The 27,838-nt window shown below is 32.8% G+C and overlaps 1 protein-coding gene across 4 annotated transcripts; it reads left to right on the forward strand.

The window, feature by feature from the left end:
• On the forward strand, positions 1-27,383 carry UPL6 (ubiquitin protein ligase 6). 4 transcript variants are annotated; one of them, XM_029269741.2, is made up of 27 exons: positions 1-18; positions 298-476; positions 4,327-4,424; positions 4,574-4,701; positions 6,695-6,806; positions 8,541-8,721; positions 10,546-10,728; positions 11,468-11,650; positions 12,402-12,477; positions 13,356-13,474; positions 13,577-13,878; positions 14,288-14,384; positions 14,743-14,883; positions 15,418-15,501; positions 15,578-15,664; positions 15,826-15,966; positions 16,069-16,194; positions 16,983-17,081; positions 17,568-17,635; positions 20,597-20,663; positions 21,486-21,656; positions 22,000-22,089; positions 24,012-24,092; positions 25,622-25,695; positions 25,778-25,849; positions 25,962-26,051; positions 27,060-27,383. In XM_029269741.2, exons 2-27 carry the CDS (start codon positions 318-320, stop codon positions 27,124-27,126), a joined length of 3,096 nt encoding a protein of 1,031 aa, XP_029125574.1. In that variant the 5' UTR covers positions 1-18; positions 298-317; the 3' UTR covers positions 27,127-27,383. The 4 variants fall into 4 exon arrangements, 3 of the variants coding, with proteins under 3 accessions (XP_029125574.1, XP_020205693.1, XP_082919646.1); XM_020350104.3 differs by lacking the exon at positions 1-18 and adding an exon at positions 25-199; XM_083063520.1 differs by lacking the exon at positions 1-18 and having other exon boundaries at positions 25-476.
• Positions 27,384-27,838: the final 455 nt, after the last annotated feature.

A 27,838-nucleotide genomic window follows, 5' to 3' on the forward strand; every position in this document is an offset into this window, starting at 1 on the left:
AGAACCTTCCCCCCGAAGGTAACAATTAACATACATACTTCACCCAGAAAGTTAAGGAAGATTCCCGTTTCCTTACTGCCTATAAATACATATTAATTAATCACATTATTTTTACTTCCCCACAATCGAAATCTGCCATTCACAATTCTCTTTCTACCTACTACCTTCGCCGTTGTCTCGAATTTTCTCGGATTCTAGGGTTATCTTCTCATCGAACCCCTCTCATTGCAGATTCAACTCCGCTTCACGTGCTGCGATTGCTATTTATCTTTTTCCTCTCTTGTTTGTCAAAATTAGGGCGCTGAAATCGAATAAACATGTTCTTCAGCGGCGATTCCTCTACTCGTAAGCGCGTTGATTTAGGAGGTCGAAGCTCGAAGGAAAGGGACAGAAACAAGCTTCTAGAACAGACGCGATTGGAGCGGAACCGGCGCTTGTGGTTGCGCCAGCAGAACTCTGCTGCACTCAGGATTCAGGTTTGGTTTCTCTGCTTCTGAATGAATTTGATTCCATTGGTTGTGAATGTGAAACAACTCTAGTTCAATAGTTAAATGTGCTGTTAAGTGTAAACCTCAAGTGGATCTATTTTTACGAACGATTGAACTGTGTTTCTATGCTTGGTGTTCGTTTTGCATCTGTGGTTGCATTTTAATGCCTTGACTTTGCTAGTGTGAAATTGTCGTTGAAATGTTGTGTTATCTGGCTCTGGAAATTTTAATCGCTGTTTTGAAGTCTTAGGTGTATGCTGTTTCAGTGTTTCCGAATAATGGGCGGTGAATTTGAGATGTTATGTGGGTGTTCTGGCTCTCAGCAGTTTAGGTGTATAAAATATCATAGCATCATCAACCTTAGGAAGCAAATAAATAGGGACTTGAGGTGTTGAGTGGTCATACCTAGCTAACTGCTGATTGAATTATTGTTACGAAGAAATGAGATAAATTACAGCAGGAGAAGGATAGGAAGTCCTCCTAAAACAACATGAAAGAAAAAAGCAAGCTAAAATGGCTAACAAATGCATCTAGGTTCTTCAAACTCCTTGCAATGGGTGACATAAATATTCCCTTGAAATGACTGAGCGGAGAGCAGGAAAAATCCATTAACACAATCATAATCCCATTCTATTGTAATGCTATTGGGAATAGACTACAGTTTGGACGTTCTTCTTTGTTAGAGTTATAAAACTATTCATGAGCCTCCACCTAACAACTTAACACACTCCAACTACGTTGACCAGAGGTACAAAAGCATCACACTGTCATAAAATCATAGCATTCTTGTTTTTCCCAAAACTTGAGACCTATCATGGAAAGTTGGTCCAAATTGTTCTAAAAGAAAATCTGCCTTCCAATGCATAAACAAATGGTTAAATAGAGGAAAAATATGATTTTATTACTAACTTTTATCATCATTATTTAGTTTTTATAAAATGTTATAGCAAAAATACTCAGTAATAAACTAATAATTAATATATAAGATTTATTCATTAAATAAAAAAATAGTAAAAGTGCTAAATTTTTAATAAAAACTAATTATTTCCATATCAATCAAAAGTATATTGTTTTATTATGTCTCAACTTAATTAATTTAGCAGTTTGTTATTAATTATTTTTACATGCCAATTGTCAATGTTGCCAAAATCGTGAGTTAACTTGCATACTCTCAAATGATCATACGAGTTTTGCATAGGTCGGTGAGCAAACTCAGACCTGGGATCGCAAAGGGTGCGTATCACTAGCAGATTGTGATCTTACTCTTGAATCGTGTAGATCGTTGAGTTTTTACGAGTCAATGAGTGTTTTTTTTTCTGGATATTTTTTCACTGACCTAGTTTTAAAAATGCCAAAACGAAGTTGTTTGGGCTTTCTTAGATCTGTCATACTAACCGCTATGATTCCCCTTTCGCAATCACAAAGCACAGCTCATACTTGTTGTGCGACCCTATCAACCTTGAGCTGGGAAATGCGATTAGAGTCAACCTCTCCACCCTATCACCGTCAGCGCCAACACCATCTTCTACTGTGTGAGACCCTCTCTGTTTTGTTGTGTGACACTTCTTGCTTGGCTGAGAGTTTCATGTTGGGTTCTTGGTTGTGGATATTGGGTTTTTGCTTGGGTTGGACTGTTGGTGCATGTTTGGGTGCTCTTAGATTGTTCTCTGCAGAATGGGTTTATTACTTATTTCTCTATATTTATTAAATAGAAGTTAAATACTAGTGGGCTACTTTAGGGTCAGTGATTTTGGATAGTTATGAGGGTAAAATAAGATTAAAAAAAATGTGTACACTAAAACTATATTCTCTCTCTATATATTTATAGAGGAACCTATTTTGAGTTATGTATTTGAACTTAATAACTCTATAATTTATTGAGTTATGAGTTATTTTTCTTTTCTATATTATTTTTATGCATATGAATGTGTATAAATATAATTTTGCATATACACTTAACTCTTACTATCCAAGTTACAAGCCTTGAGTTCCAATCTTTTACTCCCCTTCCGATCCTCGAGTTTGACAACATTGCCAATTGTTTTTTAAAATATTTTTATTATTTTATGTTTCTTTTTTTGTTTTAAATTTATAGAATAAATTTTATATATATTTTTATTGCATGATTTTAATATAGATTCAATAATTAAAAATCAATAATAAACATAGTTATTAATAAAGTCACTTTCTTGCCCTACGTTAAAAAAAATGTTCTCTTTCTTCATTAAATGAGTAAATGCATAAACAACTAAGATGTCAAATAAGTTTAATTTGTTTAATTGTTTGTAATAAGTAGCCATTGAGTACATTTGATCGATGAAATGCACTTAGAATACTTCTCGCTGAGAATTGTGACATTGGATCTAGAAGCTACACACTCCGGAGGGGCATTGCTACTAATTCTGTGTTAGATGCTTGGGGCATGAGGAGAGTATAATTCGCCCGAGGAATGTGCTCATGCTAAGGAAGTCTGCATGACAACGAGAAGAACAAAGTTTTTTTCACTTGGTGAGGTTGGCTACATGGTTTACACCATTTGGCTTGGTTAAAAACCATAGCTCTAATGATATTATTTATTATGAAATCTTTCTTGACAATTTCCTCCAATGCCCTTCTTGATCTCTCTCTTCCTTTTCATAGGAATAAAGATCATGTAATCTCCTTTTCATTGTTGCTTCTTGTGGTTTTCTTTGTACATGTCCAAACCACCTTAACTGATCTTCTTTAATTTTTTCTCAATTGGTGAACTAATTTCTTCTTATATATAATCATTCCATATTTTGGCCTTTCTTTTCTGGCCGTGGCCTCACATCCATCTTAAAATTCTCATACCTGTTACTCCCACCTTTATTTTTATTTATTTATTTTTTTTTATCACATTGCCTTGTTATCGTCCAACATTCATGTCCATATGATTTAATATAGCCAATCATATAACAGTATGAAAAAAATTTCCTCTGAGTTTAGTAGGTTTATGCAATCACAAATAACACCTGAAGCCTTTCTCCATTTTAGCCATCCATCTTGCATCTTGTGTTTGACATCCTTATTAATTTTTCCATCATTTTGTATTATTAATTCAAGTTATTAATATTATATATTAATATGAGATATTTAAGCTTAGAAACCTGCAGTATGACATCTCCCATTTTTACATCCAAGTCATATAGCTCTTGTCTCTTACTAAAATTGCAATGCATAGACTTTCTTTTATTCCTACTTGAGCAAAAACACTTTGTTTCCAAAGTTTGTCGTTAAAGTTCAAGTTTAAAGTTAATTGCTTTCCTTGATTCTTTCATCAAAACTATATCATTTGCAAAAAGCATGCAATTAGGGATAATCTTTTGCATGTCCCTTGTAAGCATGTCCAACACTTGATTAAACAAGGTCTTAAGGCTGAGCCTTGATATAATCCTATCCCAATAGGAAAGTCCATGGTCTTGGCTCTTGGAGTTCTGGCACTAGCAGTTACCCTTCATACATTACTTGTATAGCCCATATATGAGCCATGAAAACACCTTTCTTCTCCAAAGTCATTCACAACAATTCTCTGGACTAAAAAAAGTATGTGTAATCCAAGATACACTATCTATTTTACTTTTATGTTTTGGTCAGTGCCCCTTTTTATGGTTCCACGAATTTTGTTTTATAAAATTATAAATTTTAAATGTTCACATGGAAATCAGCATTTGAAATTTCCTAATTTTAAAAGTTTAGCTACCTATATTATGGTTTAATATGTGCTATACATGCGTATTACTGGGAAGGTACATTTATGATGACTGGTAATCTATATTTCATGAGCTTCTTGCAAATTGTTGACTGATTCTTGCTACAGAAATGCTTCAGAGGGAGAAAAGTAGTAAGAACAGAACAGTCTAAACTGCGAGAGAAATTCCTTAGAGTCTATGGGAAGAACTGCCAGAATTTAGACAGGTGAAATTTGATCGTTATATCTGCATCGTTGCATGAAAGCTATTTACTCAGTCAGTTTCTCCAAAAAAATATGGATGTATTTTTAGTAGGGTCTTACCTGAACATTGCACTGATATAACTTGAGTTAACACCATTTTATTTGCATTCAGGAATGCTTTTGGTCCAGATTCTGATTTCCTCCGTCAGTTCCTCTATTTCTTTAATGCAGAAAATATTGATGATTTTTTAATTCTTGTGCAAATTTGCCGATTGCTTCAACAGTTTGTTCAAGAGAGTGGTAATTTTTAATTAGCATTCCTTTTGCCATGGTTTTTGTTGTTCATTTCATAATGTACTTATGTTATTAGTTTTTTAGCAAGATTTTGCAAATTGGAATGTATATTTCTTTTACATTTAATTCTTCCACCCACTAGAAAAGATTTGCTTAACCAAACAATGGAAACCAAGCCTGAGAAAAGCAAGAAAGTTACAATTGCCAAACCACCTGCAGTCAATGTTACACTGACTCAGACTCCTAACTCACACAAGATTCATCTGCGTACAATAAATTGTATGAATTTAATCAGTGGCATGGTTCAAGAGGTGGACATGGAAACCGTTTTGGACATTCCAGAGGCAGAGGTGGCCATCATTCTGGACAATCTCAATGTCAAGTTCAAGCTCAAATTTGCCATAAGTATGGGCATGATTTGAGTATCTGTTTTCATTGTCTTGCTGTTGTTCCCCAATCACCTTGGTCCTGGCCTAATTTTTGGCCCAATAATTCTTCTACTGGAGGATGGGGTGGTTCCTTCTCTCAACCCTTGATGCATATCCATGAAATTCTTATACTCTTTACCTGTATCTGTATTGGTACCGGTATCACACCCATATTTGTGTAATGCAGCTTTATTAATGTATATATAGGTATCAAAATGTTCCATCTGTTATTCAGACTTTTCTTAGACCTACTATCTAATTATTCAACTTAGCCAACTATGCCATATTCTTTGCCATGAGTATTTTCTAACTTAAATAGATATATGATCCTTCCCAACTGCTTGTCTTTTTGGTGTTTCCTTGATCTCTAATATGGTAAAATTATAATTTGATCATTCTCTCTTGCAGTTAAACTCGGTCTTATTTTATTTTATTTTATTTTTATTTGTTGCATGCCCTTAAATGGATAGGTTGTAAAAATAAATAACTCCTTTATCTTTCCTAGATATCTTGCTTAGTTATCATTTTCCATCTTCATTCTTAATGCATGCACATGATTGAAATCTATTGCCTTCCTTTCCCCCCCTTGGCATTTTTTTGTATATATCTTTCCCCATTTTTGGTGAATGAAGATGTTATAATCCCATAAATCCTTAGCTTTTGCCTGGCTAACTGATCTTGCAGTATCTTTTTTTGGTTATTTGATTATTTTCCCCAATTTATTTGAGCACTTTTACAAGCTTTCAATCATTTACCTTAGATTGTATATTTTAGCTCCAAGCGATTATCTGGATGATCAAGGAGTTCTTTGTTTCTCTGTTGGAAAATAAAGTCCCACAAAAGATGGGATGAAGAGAAAAAAAAAAGGGTATATAAGTTGGGTGGTTGTGTCTAAAAATGTCCAGACCTTTTTGGATCAACTCTCACACTTGTATACAAGTCCACTAAGTCTGCACTCCTCACTTTGGGCCAGTGTGAAATTCAGCACTCTTAATGAATTATTTCATGATAAAAGGGTGCTAATGGAAATTAATATAAGAATAAGAATAGTATTAGTTCCATGAACTGTACTTCCTGTTCTCGAAGCACTTGCATATAAGACTTTAAATATTGTCGAAATGACTTTTGCTAAAGATGTTAAAGGATGCATTTATGTATTTAACTTTTTTTTTCTGTTCTCATTGTCCGTAATTTTCTTTTCTTTTTCCTAATAAAGTCTGGTTTTATATGAAAACATGGGTATATTTCTTACAGCATAGTGAGGATAATACAATTGGTGACTCAGTCCTGGGTCTTTTTTTTGTTGTTTTGTTTGTTCTTACATGTCTTTCGTAAGCCTTATCATAATTCATGATCGTTTAACAAGTATGTAAACATAGAGAACCAAATATGTATTTCTTTATTTTTTGCAGCATGCTACTGATGCTATAATATATTTGAATCTATCTCTGGTTCTTGTAGAAGAAAAGCAGTTTGAAATTTAGTAGATATCTGACTGCATTCTTGCTGTTTCTGCAAGTTTTACTGTTGTGAATGGAACTTAATGTGTAGGATTATAATATATGCAACAGGGGATGTTGTGAGACTTTTTGCTGGTATGGATTACTCATCCACATGTGCTTTGGTGAACTACCGAGTGAAGCAGTTTGTATATACTTGTATTCGTGCTGTACATCAGAATAGGTTGGTTTCATATGTTTTAAATTCATTATTTTCTGGGCCTTTGGCTTTTCTGAATTTTCTTACTGGCTGCTACTTTTGTCTTTTATTTATTATTGTTTGGCATTAGATACTAAGTTGCATGTTACTGTTAAATAATACTACGAGTCTGTTTGGATACAAGTTAGAAACGTTTTTGAGAGCTTCTCTATTGAAAATAAGAGTATTTTTCAGTAAATAAACTCTCAAAAACGTTTCTAAACTTGTATCCAAATAAGCTCTACCTCTATCCCTTTTAAGAAACAAATAACTGATTCATTAACACCAATGAAAATAGTTAAGCTAGTTAACTTTAATTAATCCACAAATACCCTTAAAATTAAAGGGTTTTTAATAGTGGTTATATTTAATTACACCACACATAATTCAAGGAATGGTTTTTTTACCAATGAATGTGACATTTAATTAATAGACCAATGAATGTGTCCAGTTGTCTCTTCAGTAATGAGTTTTGTGTAGCTGATTCACTAACAGTGTTAGGACAGAGAGGCAGGAATATATTTTTTTCTTTCCAAATTAAGTTACAATACTACAAAATTTAATAAATTTGAGGGACCAAAAACAAATATACCTCATTTGAGGGACTTAAAACCATATTTAAACCTAAATTTTATTTAGAAAAGCGGGAACAACAATAAATTGAACTCTAGACGACATGATCATGGGAGCTCTTATATCATATGATGATCTAATATCCTAAAAGCTTAAACTGTGAGGTAAAAGCATATGAATGATTTTATACTGACAAAGAATAACGAGAGAAGCACACTTTGGGAAAGCATAAAATTCTCTTAAAATAAAAAATACCTTTTCTTTTATAAAAAGAAGCGAAAAAACTGCAGCAAGACTATCAGTAGAGTAGAAATTCTCTTTAACAGAACTTGATTCACCAAAGAGAAGCTATAAAATTGTAACACAAGTTGGAAAAAGGGAGGGGCTTACTCTCCTACTGGATGCATCAGGCACCACAAAATTGCAAAAATAGCACACTGCCATTAAATCATAGCCTGCTTATTCTTGCCAAAATCTTGATACCTTTTTTGTTCTTATGAATTCCTTACAACACTAGTTAGCAATAAGTAAAACTTTTCATATAACATTGGCTGTTTTTTATTTGCTGTAACAGACTCTAATACCTGTTTTCTTGATTCTTCTCTTTTCTATGTTTTATTTCTAATTTTTAAGTAAATATGAATTAAGTGCATGTTTGGTAATGCTTAATTTTTTACTTAAGTTTGCTTTCTGTTTTGAAAAGCTATCTCAACAATGTTTTAATTATATATTTTCAACACAAAAGCTATAGTGGATAATTATTTAGACTGGGGCTCTGGTTTGGGTTTGGCTTGTTCCACTTCTAGTTCTATAATAATGTGATATATGGAGTGACCAAAAATGATCTGTATAATGGGGTTGAATGTTCAGTGATTTGTTTGTATGTCATGACCTAACCTGGAAGTTTGTATTGTCATTGACCTTCTTCAGTGAAGACATACCTTGTCACAGGTTTTGATGTTACTTTATTATTTATTTTGAAGAATACTTTAAAACCTTAGGGTTTTTTCTTGAATACATAAAATCTTTGTATTTCTACTATTTGTTCTTTTCTTTTTCTTAGGTATAAAATATTCATATTTATGACATTGATAGATAGACAATTGGTTTTGTGTTATCTTGCTTATATGGTATTTTACTGGACAGAAATCAGTTGAAGGATCAGCTTTTATTGACTACGAAGGAATCTAATGCATCAGCCATTCCTTTATTGGAAGTCTTAGTATTGTTGATAGATCCCAAACTGCCATGGAGCTGTAGGATAGTAGGATCTGTGTCTCAAAACAATGCATTTGGCCTACTTAGAGAGATTATTCTTACAGGAAAGGTAACATTGCAATTCGTTTTTTTTATTGCTTGGCACCCTAAAAAATTAATCTCCATCTAATGATATGTAAGGGCAGGGTACAAGTTAGGTTATCTTGGTTAGCGTATTTATATTTTAGGTAGGATAAATTAAGTACTATAATAGTTAATGATGCAAACTATTAACTACCTTTTTTCATGGTTTTTTATTATTTTTAATCAATAATTATCCTAAAATGCAAACATTTTCACCAGTTAGTGTATATTGTAATGCTTCAATATTTTTTCTTGTGTTCGGGAGCATTTTGTTATTCTGGATACTAGTCTCATCTGGAGTTTCTTGATGACAAAGGAAGACTTTCTCAAGTTTTTTTTTTTTTTTTTTTTTTTAATAAGCAACCAATATCACAAGATTGAATTTGAAGATGTGTTCCTTCGATATAAATGTTATACTGCAGTATTTATTTTGGGCTTGGCCTAACATGTGATATGACTTTACTCAAAAGGCCCGGTGTTTCCAAAAATGATGTTTCTAGAATTTCTGGTACAAACAGAGGGTTTGAGTCTCTGGAAATATAAAATCTTAAAAAGAGTCGGGACTTGGGTTTATTGAGAATAGGGTTTGAGTATTGAATGGCCACTCGTAATCTTTGTTCGTCAAAGTGAATATTGTGTTTGGCCCATGGACATAAGCCCTTAGTTTGATGATCAAAATTCTGCAAGTTTTTCTTCTTCCAATTTTCTTTTTCCACAATCAGTTACAACAGGAAAGTGCATTTGTAACCCCAATGATGATTATCGATGATATTTAATTGTATCATGTAATTTGGTCTTGGTACCCTCAATATCTGGAAGCCACATTGGACCTTGACTAATCCGTGTTTAGTCTAGTAGATCTATTTAAGGGGGCAAAGTTCTTCCAATGCCTATTTTTCCATTCACATGACTCAACCCAAAACCATGTATAAGGGGAACCAAGCTCCTTGCCTCTTGCACCAATGGGCATTGGTGAATTTTAATGTATTATTTAGAGGTGTAACCAAGTACGTGTTGGCCCGTGAACCCAGTTGACCAAACCAAATTGCATTTCTCTGCTTTGGATTAGATCATTGGCTCAGTTCATTTTCAATTTGCCCAACCCAATTATGGTTGGTTTGGAACTTCTTGGATTGATTTTTTTCCAAACTGATGAAACTTCAATTGAACCAAAATACATATTATTGATTTTCAAAATTGATTCTATGTGAATGTGTGAAATGTTTGAATTTATGGTACATTTTTTAATTTGTAAACAAATTTCCTAATTCATTGTTTGCTTTTTTTTTTATTTATAAATAATTTCTCAGCTCGTCCACATTTTTGAGAAATATGGGAGTAATCGAGTAAGGGCAATAGTGATATAGTTCATTTTTGGTTTCATTTCCTTCTTTGTTTTAAACAACTTGTGCTGGAGAGGGTTAGCTGGACAGTCATTTTTCCCTCAGCCATTCCTCTTACAGGGTCACAGGAGAATATCTCCTTCACAGACCCTTAAACTCATAATTTGCTTCAATCTAAATCAAAACTTACTTTGTATTGATTACTGAAAGTTATTAATGTGTTTGAAGAAACTTTCATTCAATGTGTTATAGTCATTTTTGTTATCCTTCTGTATGTAATATTTAATAATTAATTTAATTGAGGGATTCTGAGCCAGTGGATCAAATATACAATTGAATCTTATATTCCATCCTTTTCATAATGATAATCAGACTGCTTCTAGTTTTGTTATTTCATATGATATTTGTTTTATCTATTATACTGGACCTTACTTGAACACATAAGCTACCTATATGATCTGCTGCAGGATAATGCTGAAAATTGTATTTACAGTGAAAAAGGATCATCATTGGAGCATGTGCTTAGCGTTGTAATATGTCACATTGGTCAGAAGCCATGCATTTGTTCACATACTGATCCAGTATATAGCTTCTCATCACAGATCCTTACAATTCCTTTCCTGTGGCATGTTTTTCCAAACTTAAAACAGGTATATATTTGTAGTAATCCTATTCAATGACATCCTTTTCTTTGTGACAAGTAGATTTTAAAGAGAGGTATTAATCATCAAAGATCTGTATCTGTTTTGTAAATATTAAGGGGGGACTAAAATCAGGAAAGATGGCATACAGTTCAAAGGATTTACACATTTAACTTTGAAACCTTTTATGATGAAATTCATTAGAAACTACTGAAAGAAAGCTTGGAGGCACCACATAAGCAAATTTACTTGGTGAATTTTAAACTCCTTTAAAATGCCTTCCATTTCTCCCTGTTGAAGTACATAAAATTTAATAACTTTGTGTATACGACCAGACATTATAAACTCTCTTTGAACTGATGGATAGCATATCACTTCAATCAGTTCAATGTGAAATCTACTGATATAGAATATAACCCAGTAAACCTCAGCTGAAGGAAAAGTTCAATATGCCATGCATAACTCAAGCAACTGGACAATATGGAAAAAAGAAACTTTATTATGTGCTTAGGGACCTCTGCATGTTAATTAGAATCTACGGGATTGGGGGATGATTCAAGTGATTAAAAATGAAATTATCCGTCTTTTTATTAGTTATGTCCCCAATATTGTTAGTCTTTTCTTATCTTCAAGCTTCACATTGGATTTTCCTCTGTGCGCTTGCTAATGTTCTAGAACTATTTCTTTTCTATTTTGTTTCAACCTTGACAAGTCTTGTGAAAAGTTGGATTATTTATTTGGTACCCAGGTATTTGCAGAACAGGGCCTGAGCCAACATTACATTCATCAAATGGCAACATGTGTGCCAAATCTGATTAATTCTCTACCTAAGGATATATCAGATGAATTTCCTACATATGCCTGTCTTCTTGGAAATATATTAGAAACTGGTGGAATTGCTTTGTCTCGACCTGACTGTTCCTTTTATATGGTAAGGAGGTTATTCTACTATATGGCATTTGTTATTGACTTATTGTTATTCTAAGTTTAACTTGCTTCGTATTCATGACTTATCTTGGACTTGGTCAAAGATTGGTGTCTTGATAGATATATACTTTTTCACTAAATTTTCAAAAATTTGATTGTATTTGTAAATGGTGAAGTACTTGTTGTTTGCAGCCAGTAGGAGCTCATGTACTGCATTCACTTTTCCATGACATCTAGAAAACAATTGTAATGAACACATAACACAAGTATTATTATATTCCTTGAGTCTCAGTAATTTTATTTTGCTTTATTTATGCCGTTTCTATACATGAACAACTGACAATACATATAACTGTATAACTTCTGTGTAATACAAATTTTGGTAATTAAACAGAAACAGAATATTTTTCTTGCTAAGCTTGGTCGTTGTTTAGGGAAGGAGGAAGCACAAACAGATTGAAGAAACTTTACGGGCTAGGTGGATTACGGCCATATTAAACAAATTATAGAAGTTTCATCTATTATTATGCTTAATATTTTAAACATCTTTAGATCATTCTACATAAAGCTGTCTTTAGATATGACACTGAAAGTGTATCTTTTCTTTCTTTATTTTTTTTTCTGTATTTTTTTTTTTGGGTGGGGGGGTGTTTAGTATTGATGGTCTAAGTTTTCTGTCTTTGATGTGATTGAAGCTCGGAATTATGCTTAAAGTCTCATCTAAGTTTTGAAGTTTGTGTTTGGTTTTTATTTAGGCCATAGACATTGCTGCTGTTACTACATTTTTGCTGGAGTCACACCCATCTCTGACAAGATCTGATGATAGTGAGAGTATGTTTTCTAATCACAAACTTATGTTTTTCTTATTGAAGATATTCCTTTTCTTTTTAACTTTTATTGAACATCAGCTTTCACCTCTTTTATTTTTTCTCTTCGTATTGTTTTTTGGATAAAAGAAGGAAGAATGTATTGTTAGGAAGGAAGAATGCAATTACATTTAAGGCAACAATGGCAATCCTCAAGAAGAGCAAAAGAGAGAATAAAGAGGCAACGCTAAATGTCTAAAAAATGAAATGAATTAGTGTAGTGCATGTTTGTTTTATCATTTGGAAAAGCCAAACGTACGTTCAACTCAATCCACCCACACTCATACTTTTCCGTTTGAGTGCATGGGAATGTGTGTGGATGAGTATTCAAACACACCCGTAATCTGTTTGCATATTAGGTATAGAAAATGAAAACAAGTAACAAACCATAAGCAGAGAAATAATAGAAGCCAAGAATACAGTTCTACCCCATAAGAAAATTTCTGGTGGCTGCACATTGCCATATGAATCAACAATCCCGAAAGCTTAAGTTATTATTAGGTGAAGGGAAGGGACATGAATGATTTTATATTACTTCTAACAACATAACATCACAGTCTAGTTTTACCTGCCAACACTTTTAAAGTGTTTAATTAGAAACTGCTCGAAAATGACATACCCATTCTTCTCATACAACCCCAAACAAATTAATCTACCATAGAGAAGTCAACTTTAAATGCAAAAATAAGTGTTATTGTTTCTTCTTTCTATATTAGACTTGGAACATAACTTCGTAGCCTGATCAGTTAATCATAATTATTAAATTTACCATTTTTTTTAGTAAATGTGAGATGGTTCTCTCTCTTTACCATTTGTTTTTAAGCTGGGAAGTGTTAATTTCAGATTCTAAAAATGCTGATGATGAAATGACCGGTGAAGATGAAGTCATGAAAGTAGCTTTGGATAGGAAATTGAATCAACAAATTTGTAACGCCATAGATACTCGCTTCCTTTTGCAACTGGTATACCATCTTACATATGATTTTAATTTCGTGTCATTGAAAATTTTCTTTTGCATTTGTTTCTAAAAATTGATGGGGAATTGTGGTTCTTGGCACATGCAGACAAATATATTGTTTAGAGATTTTTCATCTGTCAATGGTTCAGATCATGAACCAAATGATAGGGAGGTTGCAGCTGTTGGTGCAGTTTGTGGATTTTTATATGTTGTCTTCAACACATTGCCACTTGAAAAGATTATGACTGTGCTTGCCTACAGAACTGAACTTGTTCCTATACTTTGGAAATTTATGAAACGGTGCCACGAAAATAAAAAATGGTCATCTTTGTCTGAACGGTTATCATACCTCTCAGGTGATGCTCCTGGTTGGCTGTTGCCTCTTGCTGTATTCTGTCCTGTCTACAAGTAAGAATCTTTTATACTATTGAGTTGTTTAATAAATGCTTGTATTGATGCTTGAAGTAGCGCCTCTGTGTACTGTATTAGAGATATAGCTAATTTCACATTTTATGCTTGTTTAATTTCATTTCTGTGTAATTTACATTAAAGTTGTTCTGTTAGATTAATTATAGGTTAGTTACTTTTGACGATTCAGCCAGCTCTAAGTCATCCCAACAGCTATATATAGCTGGTTCTCTTGTATTCAGATTAATCAATGAATCACTTTTCCTGTCCTCACTATCTTTCTCTTTCCACTAGCTCTCTCTGTGATTTCTATCTTACTAATACACTGTTAGATTTTTTCTTTAAATTTTAATAATAAATGCTTGTATTGATGATTGAAGTATATCCTAACCAGTTTTTCTTTTATCAGGCACATGCTCATGATAGTTGATAATGAGGAATATTATGAGCAGGAGAAACCACTATCACTGAAGGATATTAGAAGCCTTATCATTTTGTTAAGGCAGGTAATGTTTTGGAATGGAATATCAATTTTAGTCAGACAAGTTGTTGAGAGTTCAGAGATTGAAATCTGTAGTCCTGAGTGGAAAAAGTTCATTCACAGATCACTAAAATGAAAAAAAAAAAAAAAATCTTCATTGCCCTTTAAACAAGTTTTAAATAAGGTGCGTCAATTTTTTGCAAGGATGTATATCCATGTGCATATAAGAGTACAGAGAATTAGACATAGTTACATTTTGGAAAATTGGTGGTCTTGACCAATAATATCACAAACCTTACCAGGTTTTAGCGAAATGCCCATCACTACTGTAAGTAACCTGCTTTGCAGTTGCATTTAGTTTTTGAAGTTTGTTGTTTCTGCAGGCTCTGTGGCAGCTATTGTGGGTGAATCATACCACATCTTCTAATTCGGTAAAATCTGTTCCAGTTAGCACAGCTAGTAAAAAACAGTCTGAAGCCATTCAACAGAGGGTTAGCATTGTAGTCTCTGAGCTCCTGTCCCAGGTAGAACAGTAGAAACAATTATAGTTGTATTGTATATCTAGTTTCATGTTTCCTCTCCATTGAACTTGGAAGATGTCTTGATATTGTATTTTTTTGTGTATCCTCAAGGGCATGTCTTAATGCTGTGCTTTGGGATGGGTTTATGTCTATAGATTCTATAGTGCTATGCTATAACTATTTCAGGGGAGTTTCAGGGAGACTGGATATCATTACTGCATTTTTTTTCCCTTATTATTTGATTTTTTAATTCCACTTTGAATTGAAGGAAATCTTATCCTTTCTGTAGTTGTGCTTTCACTCTTTTATCACTAATAAAGAATATTTATTTTTCTATTAAGTAAAAAGAATATTTTGAGGTTTTCCTTACTCTTCTAATATATATTCAAATTACAAGTTTGTGGTATTTCTTTCTTGAAAATGCACCTGTATGCATTTGTGAATTGTGACCAGTAACCATATGCATCTGAATTGGTTTTCAGTTTTCAGTTTTCTTTTATCTTCTTCCTAATTTTCCTTTTATATTTCTTTCTATAGCTGCAAGATTGGAACAACAGACGAGAGTTTACATCCCCCAGTGACTTCCATGCTGATGGGGTGAATGACTTCTTTATCTCTCAGGTATTTCCTATACTATTGATATTTAGTCTAATATGAACAGAAACTTAATTTGTTAGCTGTGCAATTTTTTCTGCAGGCTGTCATGGAAAATACACGAGCAAATGAAATTTTGAAGCAGGCTGCTTTCTTGATACCATTTACTAGCAGGGTTAAAATTTTTACTGTAAGAAACTCACTAAATTTTGATTTGATTCACATGAGATATTTTTTTTTTTATTACAGATTACAATGAATGGGAATGAGTGACTTTGGACTTTGTGCATATCATAAAATGTCACTGGTGTGTTTCATGAACTAACTGTTGTCTATATATTGTTTCATCAGTCTCAACTGGCAGCTGCTAGGCAAAGACATGGATCTCAAGCTATTTATACTAGAAACCGGTTCAGAATACGGAGGAATCATATTTTGGAAGATGCTTATAATCAGATGAGTCAGTTGTCAGAAGATGATCTTCGAGGATTGGTAATGTCCTTTTTTACAGCCTGTCCTCATGTTTATTAACCATTTTCCTCTCCCTGGTCTTCAGGCAGGAACTTCTAAATCATCCTTTAATGCAATTTTCAGATTCGTGTGGCTTTTGTCAATGAATTTGGAGTTGAAGAGGCTGGAATAGATGGAGGTGGAATATTCAAAGATTTCATGGAGAACATCACACGTGCTGCCTTTGATGTGCAGTATGGACTATTTAAGGTCATATGAATATTGTCTATTGTTTATGTTTCATGTTTGTTAAAGATATAATGACTGTTAGATATAAAACCATTCACTTGCTTTCACCTAATAACTTAAGCTTTTGGGAGAGTAGGTTCATGATGTATTGTCATGGCCTCTATGATCACGTGGTCTAGAGTTTGAATTTTATTACTCCCATTTTTTTAAGTAAAAGTTAAATTTGAGCAAAAGGTAGACTTGTACATTATATTTATCCTTGGTTCAAGTCCAAAGGGTTCTTGTGTGGAAGGGCATGTTAATTATAAAACTTTTCATGTACTTTTGCCTAACAAACTTTTTGGGTTAAGTTGGTTTCTTTTCAAAACTATTCATGTCTACTATATAGCCTAAGCTTTAAGGAGAGTTGGTCTTTGATAATGTATTGGTACTTGGTACTTTCATTTCAACATACCAAGCAGAAAAAAGTTTTTTGATGTATCCATGGGTGAAAATATGGTTGCAGTTGGGTGGTTGGTTTGGTATAACTTTAAAAAGGGTGAAGTGTGAAAGCTAAGAGTTCTAATGAGTAAACATTGCAGTTGTTTGCTAAAGGTCGAAAATATAACTATGCTACTATGCTAGATAACAACAACCAATTGTCTATATTGTGTCACTGAAAATATTACAGAATAAATAAGCTTTTAAGTTTTGAAATGTCTGAATGGACATTGCTTCAGCTAATACTCCTTCCTTGATAGTCCTTATATTTATACCTTGTGATTTATTGGTTTACGGCAAGCTGAAGTTCTGAACATTATTACATACAGGAAACAGCAGATCACCTGCTTTATCCTAATCCTGGATCAGGAATGATACATGAACAACATCTCCAGTTTTTTCACTTTCTTGGTACCCTTCTAGCAAAGGTATGTTTCTGTCCCTTTTCCTCCCTGTCTCTTTAGTACGAAGTGTTAAGATGTCCCATATTGGTTAAAAATATGGTTAAATAATCCTTATAATATCTAGGCAATCCTCCTCCATTGGACTAGCTCTTGGGGTAAGTTGGGCCCACTTGAGATATGAAATCAGAGCCTATAGCCTTAATATTGGGCTACCTGCAATGAAGCCCTGCAAACTTCAAACTTCTCACTGCAGATTTCTTGTCCTGTGTGCAAGAGGTGTGTGTTATGGTGTCCCATAGTGGCTAGAAATAGGGCTAACATCCTCCTCCTTTGAGTTAATTTTTCGGGGTTGTTTTATGCATGGGTAATAAGGTGGGACCTAGCGTAGTTGTTGAATCTGCCACCTGATGCTCTTCTATCTTCTGTCACATGGGTCATTGGTCTTTATGCCATATTTGTGTGTATGAGTTATTTTCCTTTAGTGATTTTTCTTACAAATTACTTTTGCAGGCTATGTTTGAAGGGATTCTGGTTGATTTACCTTTTGCTACATTCTTTTTGAGCAAATTGAAACAAAAGTAAGACTTAGCTGCCCTGTGGTTTGTTTTCTTTAGTTAGTTTTTTTCCCTATTTAAATTTAGATTGTTCAATGCTCAAATCTTGAGTTTCCATGAATTCGTTTACTGGCTTGCAGTTGCTTTATGTTGACGTTTGAGATTCACAAATGACAGTTGGTAGCACTCATTTGATGATTTTGCTTGTGGTGAATATATTATATTTCTTGAAATGAATGAGCTGTGTGCACTTCTATAGATGTCTCTGTTTCCATAGACTGTAGTAAATGAGTTGTCTCTGTTTTTTTTAGTCCTTTCCTGTTTTTGTGATGGCTGTCAATCCAATAAGTTTTATTACTACTCTTAGAAAATAATTAATTTAGAACAGTGAGTAGGGTTATATCCATAGGAACTGGTGAATCTTATTTCTTTTATGAAATTGAAAGTAACGATAAAGATAGGTTGTTTCTTTTAATACAAATTGATTTGAGTTTAAAGAAAACAATAACTAAAGCAATAGGCAAAACAAAAAGATTATTAAGAAAACTCTAGCCCATGGTAAAATGTTATCTTAAGTTCTTAGGATTGATCATTGATTCAAGGATGTACCTTTTCCTTCAAAACAAATTGGTTATAGTTATTACATAGCTTTATAACCAATCTCTCCCTACTTTCTCAATAACCAAGAGAAGTTTGTTGATTACTTCCCTTACCAATAGACAGCCTTAAATAAACTCATAAGATTTAGCTTATCAATAGCATTAAGTTCCAAAGAGACCCAATTTTTGTCAACAAACATGCAAGCTTGGTTCATTTAGACTAGATTATATTTCTAAATGAGTGACGTCATTTTACCACTAATTATTAAGACTAATAGACAATTATAGATTACCGTTGTAATTGTTTTATACTATGTTATTAATTGGACAAAGGGCCCTTCTGCACAACCAAAAAATCAATAATTTGTTAATAGGTGCAATAGAAATATAAATGCACAAAAAAGGAAGAGATAGAGAACAATTAGGCATCATCATCTTTTAAGAATTTAGCCTTGATTAACCTTGAACTCTAAAGAGCATGGTTATCAAAATCACGATTGCACTCGTAAAACCATAAAAGTACATGTTTCTACTCCACTGAAATGAGCTAACTAGATTGCAGAATCATTTTTGGATGGCTTGTGTTAACTCAAGCAAAATCGGATAGAATCGCGTAGGATTGTGAGTTCCATATTGATTGGGCAATTCTGTTTTCGCTAAAAGAAATTGCCCAAAAACGACATTGTGCGTTCACGTTTTTGCGTCCCATTTTGATTCACACATGGCCCTAACTCTCTTCTATTTATTCCGTTGCAATTTCTTCATCCCTTCTCTGCAGTGCATCTTGTCTCTTCTCCGTTGTGCTTCTCATCTCTCCTTTGTTGCTACTTGGGTACAATATCTTGTTTGCTCAGTCTTCTGTTTCTCATCTCCTCCGTTGTTCTCTGCTGTTGGCCAGACCCATCAGCATTGAAGGTCTGTTGTTCACCTTCTATTTTTCTCTCTAATAATCAGACCAGTTTGCAAGATCCCTATTTTGCTTTAGTGAACCATTTTTTTACTGAACAGTCAAAATTCAAAATGCAGACCAGTGACCCACGACCTACTGTTTCGTTCTCTATTTTATTTATCTTTAGTCAAAATGTTTATTGTTACTATTTATTAACATTTATAGTATAAGTGATAATATGTTAATTGATTGTCTGTCTTTTTGATATTATTAACTGATTTGGTGTAGTTTGATATTATTAAGTAGTAATGTATACTATTAAGCTTTTCTACTTTATTGTTGTAGTTTGCTATTTTGTTTTAATATGGAGTTGAAATATTGAGTTATTAAGATATTTATTTATAAGTATTTTAATCTTTTTTTAATATTAAGTAAGCTTTTACAAGTTTACGAGTTGAATTTATGGAACCTTGACGAGTTTACATAAACTCTCCGGTTTAACAACCTTGATAAAGAGTTTAGTTCCTCATGGAACCATAAGAACACAAGAACAAAGAGAAAAGTGAAATAGAATAGAAAACCTAGCCGTCAAGATAGACAAAGTTCTCCTCTACATGTTTCTAATACCTTTTTATATATAGGGTTTCTAAAGCAGGCCTAAGTGTTGGAATCCCAAATCGATTTGTGAGATGACCACAATAATGTATATAAGTGAAGAATAATTTTTATCTTATAAGTCAATTTTTTAGAGTTGAGTTAAGCTCATTATTCACTTTCTTAAGATAATATTAGAGTTTATTCTAACAGTCATTGATTGTTATTAGGCAATTCGTTATCGGGTGTAATCAAACCACCCACAAATATTCAGCTTTGCAAACTTTATGCTTAATATGTCTAGTCCTCAATGTTAAAGGAGTGTTAGAGATCTCACATTAACTAGTGAGATGAACATAATAATGCATATAAGTAAGGAACAATCTTCATCTTACAAATCAATTTTGTAGGGCTGAGTTAGATTCATAATCCACTTTCTTAAGACTAAGATATAAAACCAAAGGTCCAAAAGAAAGCCCAAAAATATTATAAGCAATAAGGGTTCCTAAGTGAGACCCAAAAAAAATAGCAATTGACATGTCCTAATTAATTTTTAGATGTTTCACAAGTGTCGTGCACTCCATGGAGAGGTGTGGTGGTCTCAGACTTCCTACATCTTTCCCTCCATTCAGTACAAGTTAGTTCCCATCCTTTTCAAAGGTTGAGATTTTTCTTTCCTTTATAGAAAATAAACAAAAGAGCAGTAACATGAACCAAGAATATAAAACTATGCAAATTACTAAAGAAACATGCCTAAATGTACAGAGGGAATCCATAGAAAAAGAATGAGAAATTATGATTCATTTGAGATGCATTAGTTTGATTAGGGATTAGTGTGCTAATGTTATAAGAGGAAGATAGGCACTTCCTGCTCTCTTATGCCTTTATTTTCCGTTGTATCAGGCACAACTATTTGAATGACTTGCCTTCCCTTGATCCAGAATTATATCGTCATCTTATCTTTCTAAAGGTAATGTCACTTTGGCTTTTGTTTCCTGCCATCTATTTCATTCTTGAGAAAACTCTAAAAATGTCCTTTTTGATCCTTCAAATATTTTAGTGTAATCACATTTGTCCTCTATTTATTGGCAATGTCAATTTGGTACTTCAATATCAGTTAGTGCCATCACTTTTCTCCTCCTAAGAATGATTGTTGGCTCTTGAAGGACTAGTTACTACTTGACTGGAAAAGGTTTCTGGCAAATAAAATAATGGCTAAAGATCATATTTGCATATGTATAAGCTATAAAAAACTATTATAACTATATAGCTCAACATAATTTTATAATTTTTTAATACACGGTGCAGCTATGATGGCACCATGTTGAATTGTCATGCCATAGGTTCTTGAATTGATATGCACTAAATTTTTCAATGCTAAAATCGAAGGAAGGAATGGAAAGGGGGTACAGGATCGTTAAATTTTAACACAAGTTGTGATTCATACATACATGCATGCAGTCATACGTACATATGTATGAACAAACAAATGATAACTAATCTCTAAATTACAGCAGATGTATAACTAAAATTGAAAATTATAAGCTCGTGTACAACTCATAATAGCATGTGGCAAAATGCCAAATTGAGCCATGCAGCAAACCTCAGAACTAGAAAAGAGAGAGTGAACACAGAAGAGGAGCTAACACTATGTTGTTCTCAAATTAGAATTGGGGTGAGGGGTTTGTAACGCAATCACTTTGGGAATTAGTGATAGATTACTTGTAGTAAAGTCTTTATTTTCTCAGTGAGTGTTTCATTTTTTTCCCACTAATTCTGTTTTGACTAACAGCATTATAAGGGTGACATTTCGGAGTTGGAACTATATTTTGTTATAGTAAATAACGAATATGGAGAGCAAACAGAAGAGGAGCTGCTTCCAGGGGGAAAGAACCTTCGTGTCACTAATGAGAATGTCATTACTTTTATCCATCTTGTAGCCAATCACCGCTTGAATTTTCAGGTAAAGTAAGGCCTAGTTTGGATAAATTTCTCAATAAATACATATATAGGAGAAAAAAATAGAGGTAAAATGGGTCAAACTTCTCTCTTAAACTAAAATAAATTTATGCACATTAACTTTTTAAGAAGCTTTCTTGTCTAACTTTCTGAAAGTTGATGTGCATAATTTAATTTTAATTATGGGAAAATTGTTTCATTTTACCTCGTTATTTCTTCTTTTTAAGTTTTTGCAGAAAAGTTTATCCAAACTAGGCTTAAATTTGTTTTAATTTTGAATTTCATCTCATCTCAGTGTGAATGCATTTATGCTTCCATTATATTAAAAATAAATATATTTTTTTTAGATCCGGCAACAAAGTTCTCATTTCCTAAGAGGATTTCAGCAACTTATTCAGAAGGATTGGATTGATATGTTTAATGAGCATGAACTTCAGGTTTTCTTCAAACTTGACCCACTTTTAGGCCTCTAAAGCTTTTTTTTTTCATTTGAATTCTTGCATGGTGGTCTTAAGGGTCTGTTCAACAACTGGATGCTTATCATTTTCTCCTACATGTCCCAATATATCCTTGCCACTGCTAGAGGGCTGTGTACTTGACTATCTTTTTCTATAGTTGCAAATTATGTTCCTAATGATCCATTGTTATGAAGTGAAAAGTACATCATCACTTGCTTGTCTTTGCTTCTATGCTTTTGACCTCTCTTGATCTGATGCTAGGGCCTTTTCCTGTTTGTTTTATTCTCTTGTTGCATGGTTTATTTTGGACGACACTGCCCCCTCCCTGCCATATCTTTTTAATAGTTTATCTGTGACAATGAATGATTTGCAATGTGCAAAAGAAGCAGAACTACCCTAGTTTATGCTCATTTTTGTTGAGAAATTTAGAAATAATTTTGAACTTCTTGGTGCAAACTCAATTTTGTTGTGACATTCATCATATTGTTTATTGTTGTGTAATTTTAATAAAATTTTATGTAAATTTTGGTCTTAAAAGAATGTGTGAAACAATAGAGTATGACTATCATGAAAACCTTAGATACAAGAGCAGCACTGGGTTAAAATTGATCTTTTGCTGCTGCTGTTGTTGCTGTTATTATTATTATTAAGAGTTGTATTAGATACCTGAAAAGAAATACAACTAGGGTAAGGATATGATGTTTTCAAAACAGAAAAAATAGATACAAGAAAACATTTAAAGAATCAAGAGTAGGATGCCCAATCTCAAAATGAGAAGGGGAACAATACCCTCTTGAAACAACTATGAGCTGTGATGAATATGCTGCAAATTTTTCGAAACATTATGCAAGTGTATAGTTGCAGAAAAATCTAGAAAAGATTAGATAGCATTAGACGTGATAACTCTAGAATTATCTATCTAGAAAGTTTACCTTCAAATATTTTTTCTTCTTTTACTTGACTATTTTCAACTAATTCCACCTCATTATACCTCTATTATAAAATCTATCAAGCTGAACAGAGAGGACACAGAACATTTGTTAATTTTATTTATGTCTCTAAGAACCATTTAGGTTGCATTCTAGATTGACATTATTTGCCAGTGCAGAAAAAATGGATCAAAGAATGTTTGATAAGAAATGAGAGGGGGGAGTGAGGGCTCAAAATACTATTTTTTCAAATAAAGACTGTATAGTTAAGCTTCGTAGTAGAATATTATTCAGTTGTCTTTCTTTGTTTTTTTTTTTTTTATAACTTTTTGCAAATGATTTTTATTTTTTTAGTGGAATCTTTCATGTGATGTTAATTTCATGCAATCTTTAGGTATCAATTCATGGTGTCTTTATGGTGATTTATCTAAATCAACTTTGGAGGAATAAGAGATAATATTTTGTTTATTCTATCTAGTTATTTTGGCACAATACCTACTAATCAGTTAAATTAATTTATTTAAAATATATAAAAAAAAAAACCTTTGTCTAGCTTCTATCTTCATTCCTTCTTTTACAATAGTGATGCAGTTATTACTGACCAAGTTTCTGAAATCATTAATTAAATGATAGTATGTGTTTTTTGTAAGCATTTGAATGAGATGAGGAATATAACTGAAAGGCAATGGCTATGCAATTTCTTTTGAATTAGGTGTGCATTCCAAATAATATCATTGTATTGTAGCAATAGCCATAGTTATTTTTTGTGAACACATGGTAGCTGAAGGGCTTAGTTTTTTTTTAATATGATCTTATTTGTTGATGAATTTCATTAGTATGCTCACTATTTTTTATGCAATTTTCTTGGATTCAATCTACAACTAGTTCTCCATTTTTTTAGAATCTGTAATTTGTGTCTCAAACTCAATGTGATTTAGTACTCAACCTGCTATACATTATTGTTTTCCACAGCTTTTGATATCAGGTTCACTTGACAGCTTGGATGTTGATGATTTGCGGCTGCATACAAACTATGCAGGAGACTATCATAGTGTAAGTTTTCTGGTATTAATGTGGGAATTCAGTCAGTAATGCCTAAGCAAGAAACTTTCAAATGATACTCTAATGGTGTGTCTGGTAGGGGGATTCTTTTAAGTTTCCCAGGAATCCTAGGTTGGGAATACTAAATTCTTATGTTTGGTAAGAGAATTTTAAAAATTATTCCTGGAAATCTAACTTTTCCAATAATCCTTTTTTAATTAAGTTTTTTACTAAACCTTTCCTATGGGAGATTGACTTTTTTTGAGATTCCTATAAAATATAAATCCCAGGGTTAAAAAAATATTTTGTGCACTAAACATCCCCTAAATAAATAATTTTTGGAGATTGACTTTTTGCTTAGTGTATTTTTTTTTTAATCTAATTAATTATTAAATTTTGAAGAGAGATAAGAGAGGATGAGGATCTGAGTTCAGAAAGAGAAAAATTAGAGAAACTTTGAGAGAAACGTAAATTGTCTTTTATTGATTTCTAAATCAATCAATGAAGTTACTTTTAGCGTAGGCAATAGTACTTGATGTATAAAGTGAACAGACATGATTATTGCTAATTTGTTCCCTTCTTCACTAAAGTAACTCCATCTTAAATTACCCCCTCTAAATTCAACAATCTTGTAAACAGTGGAGCATCAAGTATAAGGTGCACTTTCCTTTGGAACAATATTTCTAGAGTTCTTGATGAGTACTAGGAGTATGCAAAAAATCTAAACTGATCTAATTCATATTAAAATATCTGATCTATTTTTAAGAAAAAATTTGAACCGATCCATTTTGCAAAACTGGTTTGATTACCCGATCCACTTTTACAAAGTGAATCAATTCAGTTTAGTTTTTTAAAAAAATCGATTCATATATGAATATAAAGTGGATAACTGCATTGAACAAATCCAATTTTAAAAAATTTGATCCATACTTTTAAAAAACCGAACTGATTCACTTTTACAAAACAAATCGGTTAACTAATCCACTTCTATAAAATGGATCTGTTCAGTTTGGATTTTTCAAAAATCCAATTCATAAACAACCCCAATGAGCACTATGTTTGCCATTCAACATTGAATCAATTTTGATGTCTCATTCTAAGGTTCTTTGTAAAAATATGGAGACAATTTTTCGTGGAAGTGTGTAGTCTCTTTAACCCTTTAGGCTTTAAAGCATAGAATTTGGTTGGGGGAATAGTTTTCACGTTCTTATGAGGGCCTCTTGCTAACAGGCTCTGGTTGTGTTTATATGTTCTGGTTGCTGTTTCAGAGGAAACTGCCTCCAACTTGGTTTCTTTTTTCCTCCACATTGGAGGATGTCTTATGCTGTCCCAAATTTTACTTTTCTCTTAATGAAACTTCTCTATAATAAAGGTGTTTTCTGATCTTGTATCTTATGCTTTTTATTTTTTCCATTAATCAGTCTAAATATCATTTCAGAGTCTGAAAGTTTAATGTCATGGTGGAAAGGTCAACCCTTTCGGTTTGGAATTTTTTTTGTTCTTATTTGATGTGAATTCTGACTTATGATCTCTTATGATAGGAGCATTATGTTATTGAGATGTTCTGGGAAGTTCTCAAAGGCTTTTCATTAGAAAACAAGAAGAAATTTTTGAAGTAAGATATAAATCGCTATGGGACTTGGTTGCTCTTTTTATGACATGTGTTAATATGAATTAAAAATTTATTATCTTTACAGGTTTGTGACAGGTTGCTCTAGGGGACCATTGCTTGGATTCCGATACCTTGAACCCTTGTTTTGCATACAAAGGTAAATGCTTTGATTGTGTTAAATATTTGCTCATTGATTTCTTTTCCTACTGATGCTTGTATATATTATAGACAATAAGGATCATATTGGAACTGTCTGATGCCTCTTGTAGGGCTGGTGGTAATGCTTCGGAGGAAGCTCTTGACCGATTACCGACATCAGCTACTTGTATGAATCTACTAAAGCTTCCACCTTACAAAAGGTTTGTCATAGTACTAACTTGTCTTTGCAGTTTGCAGTACATGGAAATTTGTTTGTCTACTGTTGTAGAACTTAAAGAGTGGTCAGAAGTCTAGAAGTAAAGATATTGGAACTGATAACAATGACATGAGTACGGAGAAATCCTGTTGTCAATCAATAGCGTATATCTATGAAATAATTTGCAATACATTGAAAACTAAAATTAATCAAAAGAACCGTGGCATAGGCTGAGATTATGTAGATGTGCCATTACGCTGTCTGTCGTGTTGCACAGGAGCAAGTTGTATGATTAGTTTACAGGATATCACCTAGGAATGTTGAAATGTTATCTCAGCAGATCTTAGCTGATCCGAAACCTTATATAGGGGTTCTTGGATATGAATTTATGATAGAATTTTTCGTGAATGTGCTTAATTTATGGATACAGACTCTTACCATTAAGAAATGGACTTCGAGGATATTGTTGCTTATATCACTCATTATAGAAAAACTTCTTTAATATCTCACGCAAATTTTCAAGGGAGGACGGATCTCTGGTTAATGATTTCAGCAGTACTATTTTCCCTTGAATTTTTTGTCTATAAAAAATTGGGAGTTTGTTTGGGTAAACTTCTAAACACTTTTAAGAAAAGAAATTAGAAGGAAAAAATGAAATAAATTTTATTTTAAGGTAAAATTAACTCATGCATTAGTTAAGATCATTTTAGGTAGATTTCTTCAAAAACGCACTTTTAGGAGAAAAAAATAGAAAAGAAAAAATAAGAAAACTAGATTAATTTATATATAAGTTAATTTTAACTTCTGTTTGATGTCCTTAATTTTTAAAATGTTTATGAAAAAGTTTGTACAACCATATCGACAGTTTTTGAGCCACACCATTTTGTCTTAAGTCGTGGTATTCATGCATCTTCACATGGCCTTGAACTTGATACTGTAGTTTGGATTTTATTTGAACTCATCTATTGATTTTAACCATTTTTTGTGACAAACGTTCTGATCTTGAATGCAGTAAAGAGCAACTGGAAACCAAATTACTGTATGCCATAAATGCTGATGCTGGGTTTGATCTGAGTTAAAAGGAGGCGCTGCTATTTACCGCATGTTTTATTTTCATAGCACTAGAGGATTACTCATATAGGTAGACAAACGTCAGGGCAGCACACCAAACAAAAGTATCGGACGAATGAGAACTGGGGATACAAATGTCATGTACATAATCATATATTCATTTTCATCTTGTTTGTCAAATGTAAATATACCTAAAATATATTTTTTGTAAAATTCACTTTTTGCTATAAATTAATTATGCACTAAGATATTTAGTAACATTAAATTTGTATAGGAATTAAAATTAAAATTTTAAGGAACTAACGATGTTTTTGCCCCTACTTCATTGACATTTGTTAAACAAGAAGTTAATTCATTTTTATTAAAAAAAATTTATCATAATTAAGAAATATGATATAAAGATTGCGAAGAAAACGACTTGACTTCCCGATAATGTTTTTGTTTGTTTTAAAGTTGGTAGCAATTGATTTTGAATTACTAAATGTAGTTGAAATGCATGTTTTAAATTTTATTTGTGAACCTTTTTCTGGTATTTCAAAGTATTTTTTGGTGTAAACTAAAAAAAATGGACTCTTAAGATTCCCATTTACTAGTTTCACGATAGTTATTGACATTTATTCTTGAGGACAAGAAGTTTGGTTGGAATTTTAGACTTTTAGTAAGCTATTCTAACAAGTGACAGAACTAGAAAAAAATTATTAGGGGAGGCAGAATTTTCCC

The sequence above is a fragment of the Cajanus cajan genome, chromosome 1 (genome assembly GCF_000230855.2).
Source record: "Cajanus cajan strain Asha chromosome 1, NIPB_CcT2T_4, whole genome shotgun sequence".
In the NCBI taxonomy this organism is placed as follows: Eukaryota; Viridiplantae; Streptophyta; class Magnoliopsida; order Fabales; family Fabaceae; genus Cajanus; species Cajanus cajan.

Coding starts and splice junctions, on each gene's coding strand:
- UPL6 (XM_029269741.2), top strand. CDS start 318: ATGTTCTTCAGCGGCGATTCCTCTACTCGTAAGCGCGTTGATTTAGGA. Junction 6,807..8,540: donor CGTGCTGTACATCAGAATAG/GTTGGTTTCATA, acceptor TTTACTGGACAG/AAATCAGTTGAAGGATCAGC. Junction 8,722..10,545: donor AGATTATTCTTACAGGAAAG/GTAACATTGCAA, acceptor GATCTGCTGCAG/GATAATGCTGAAAATTGTAT.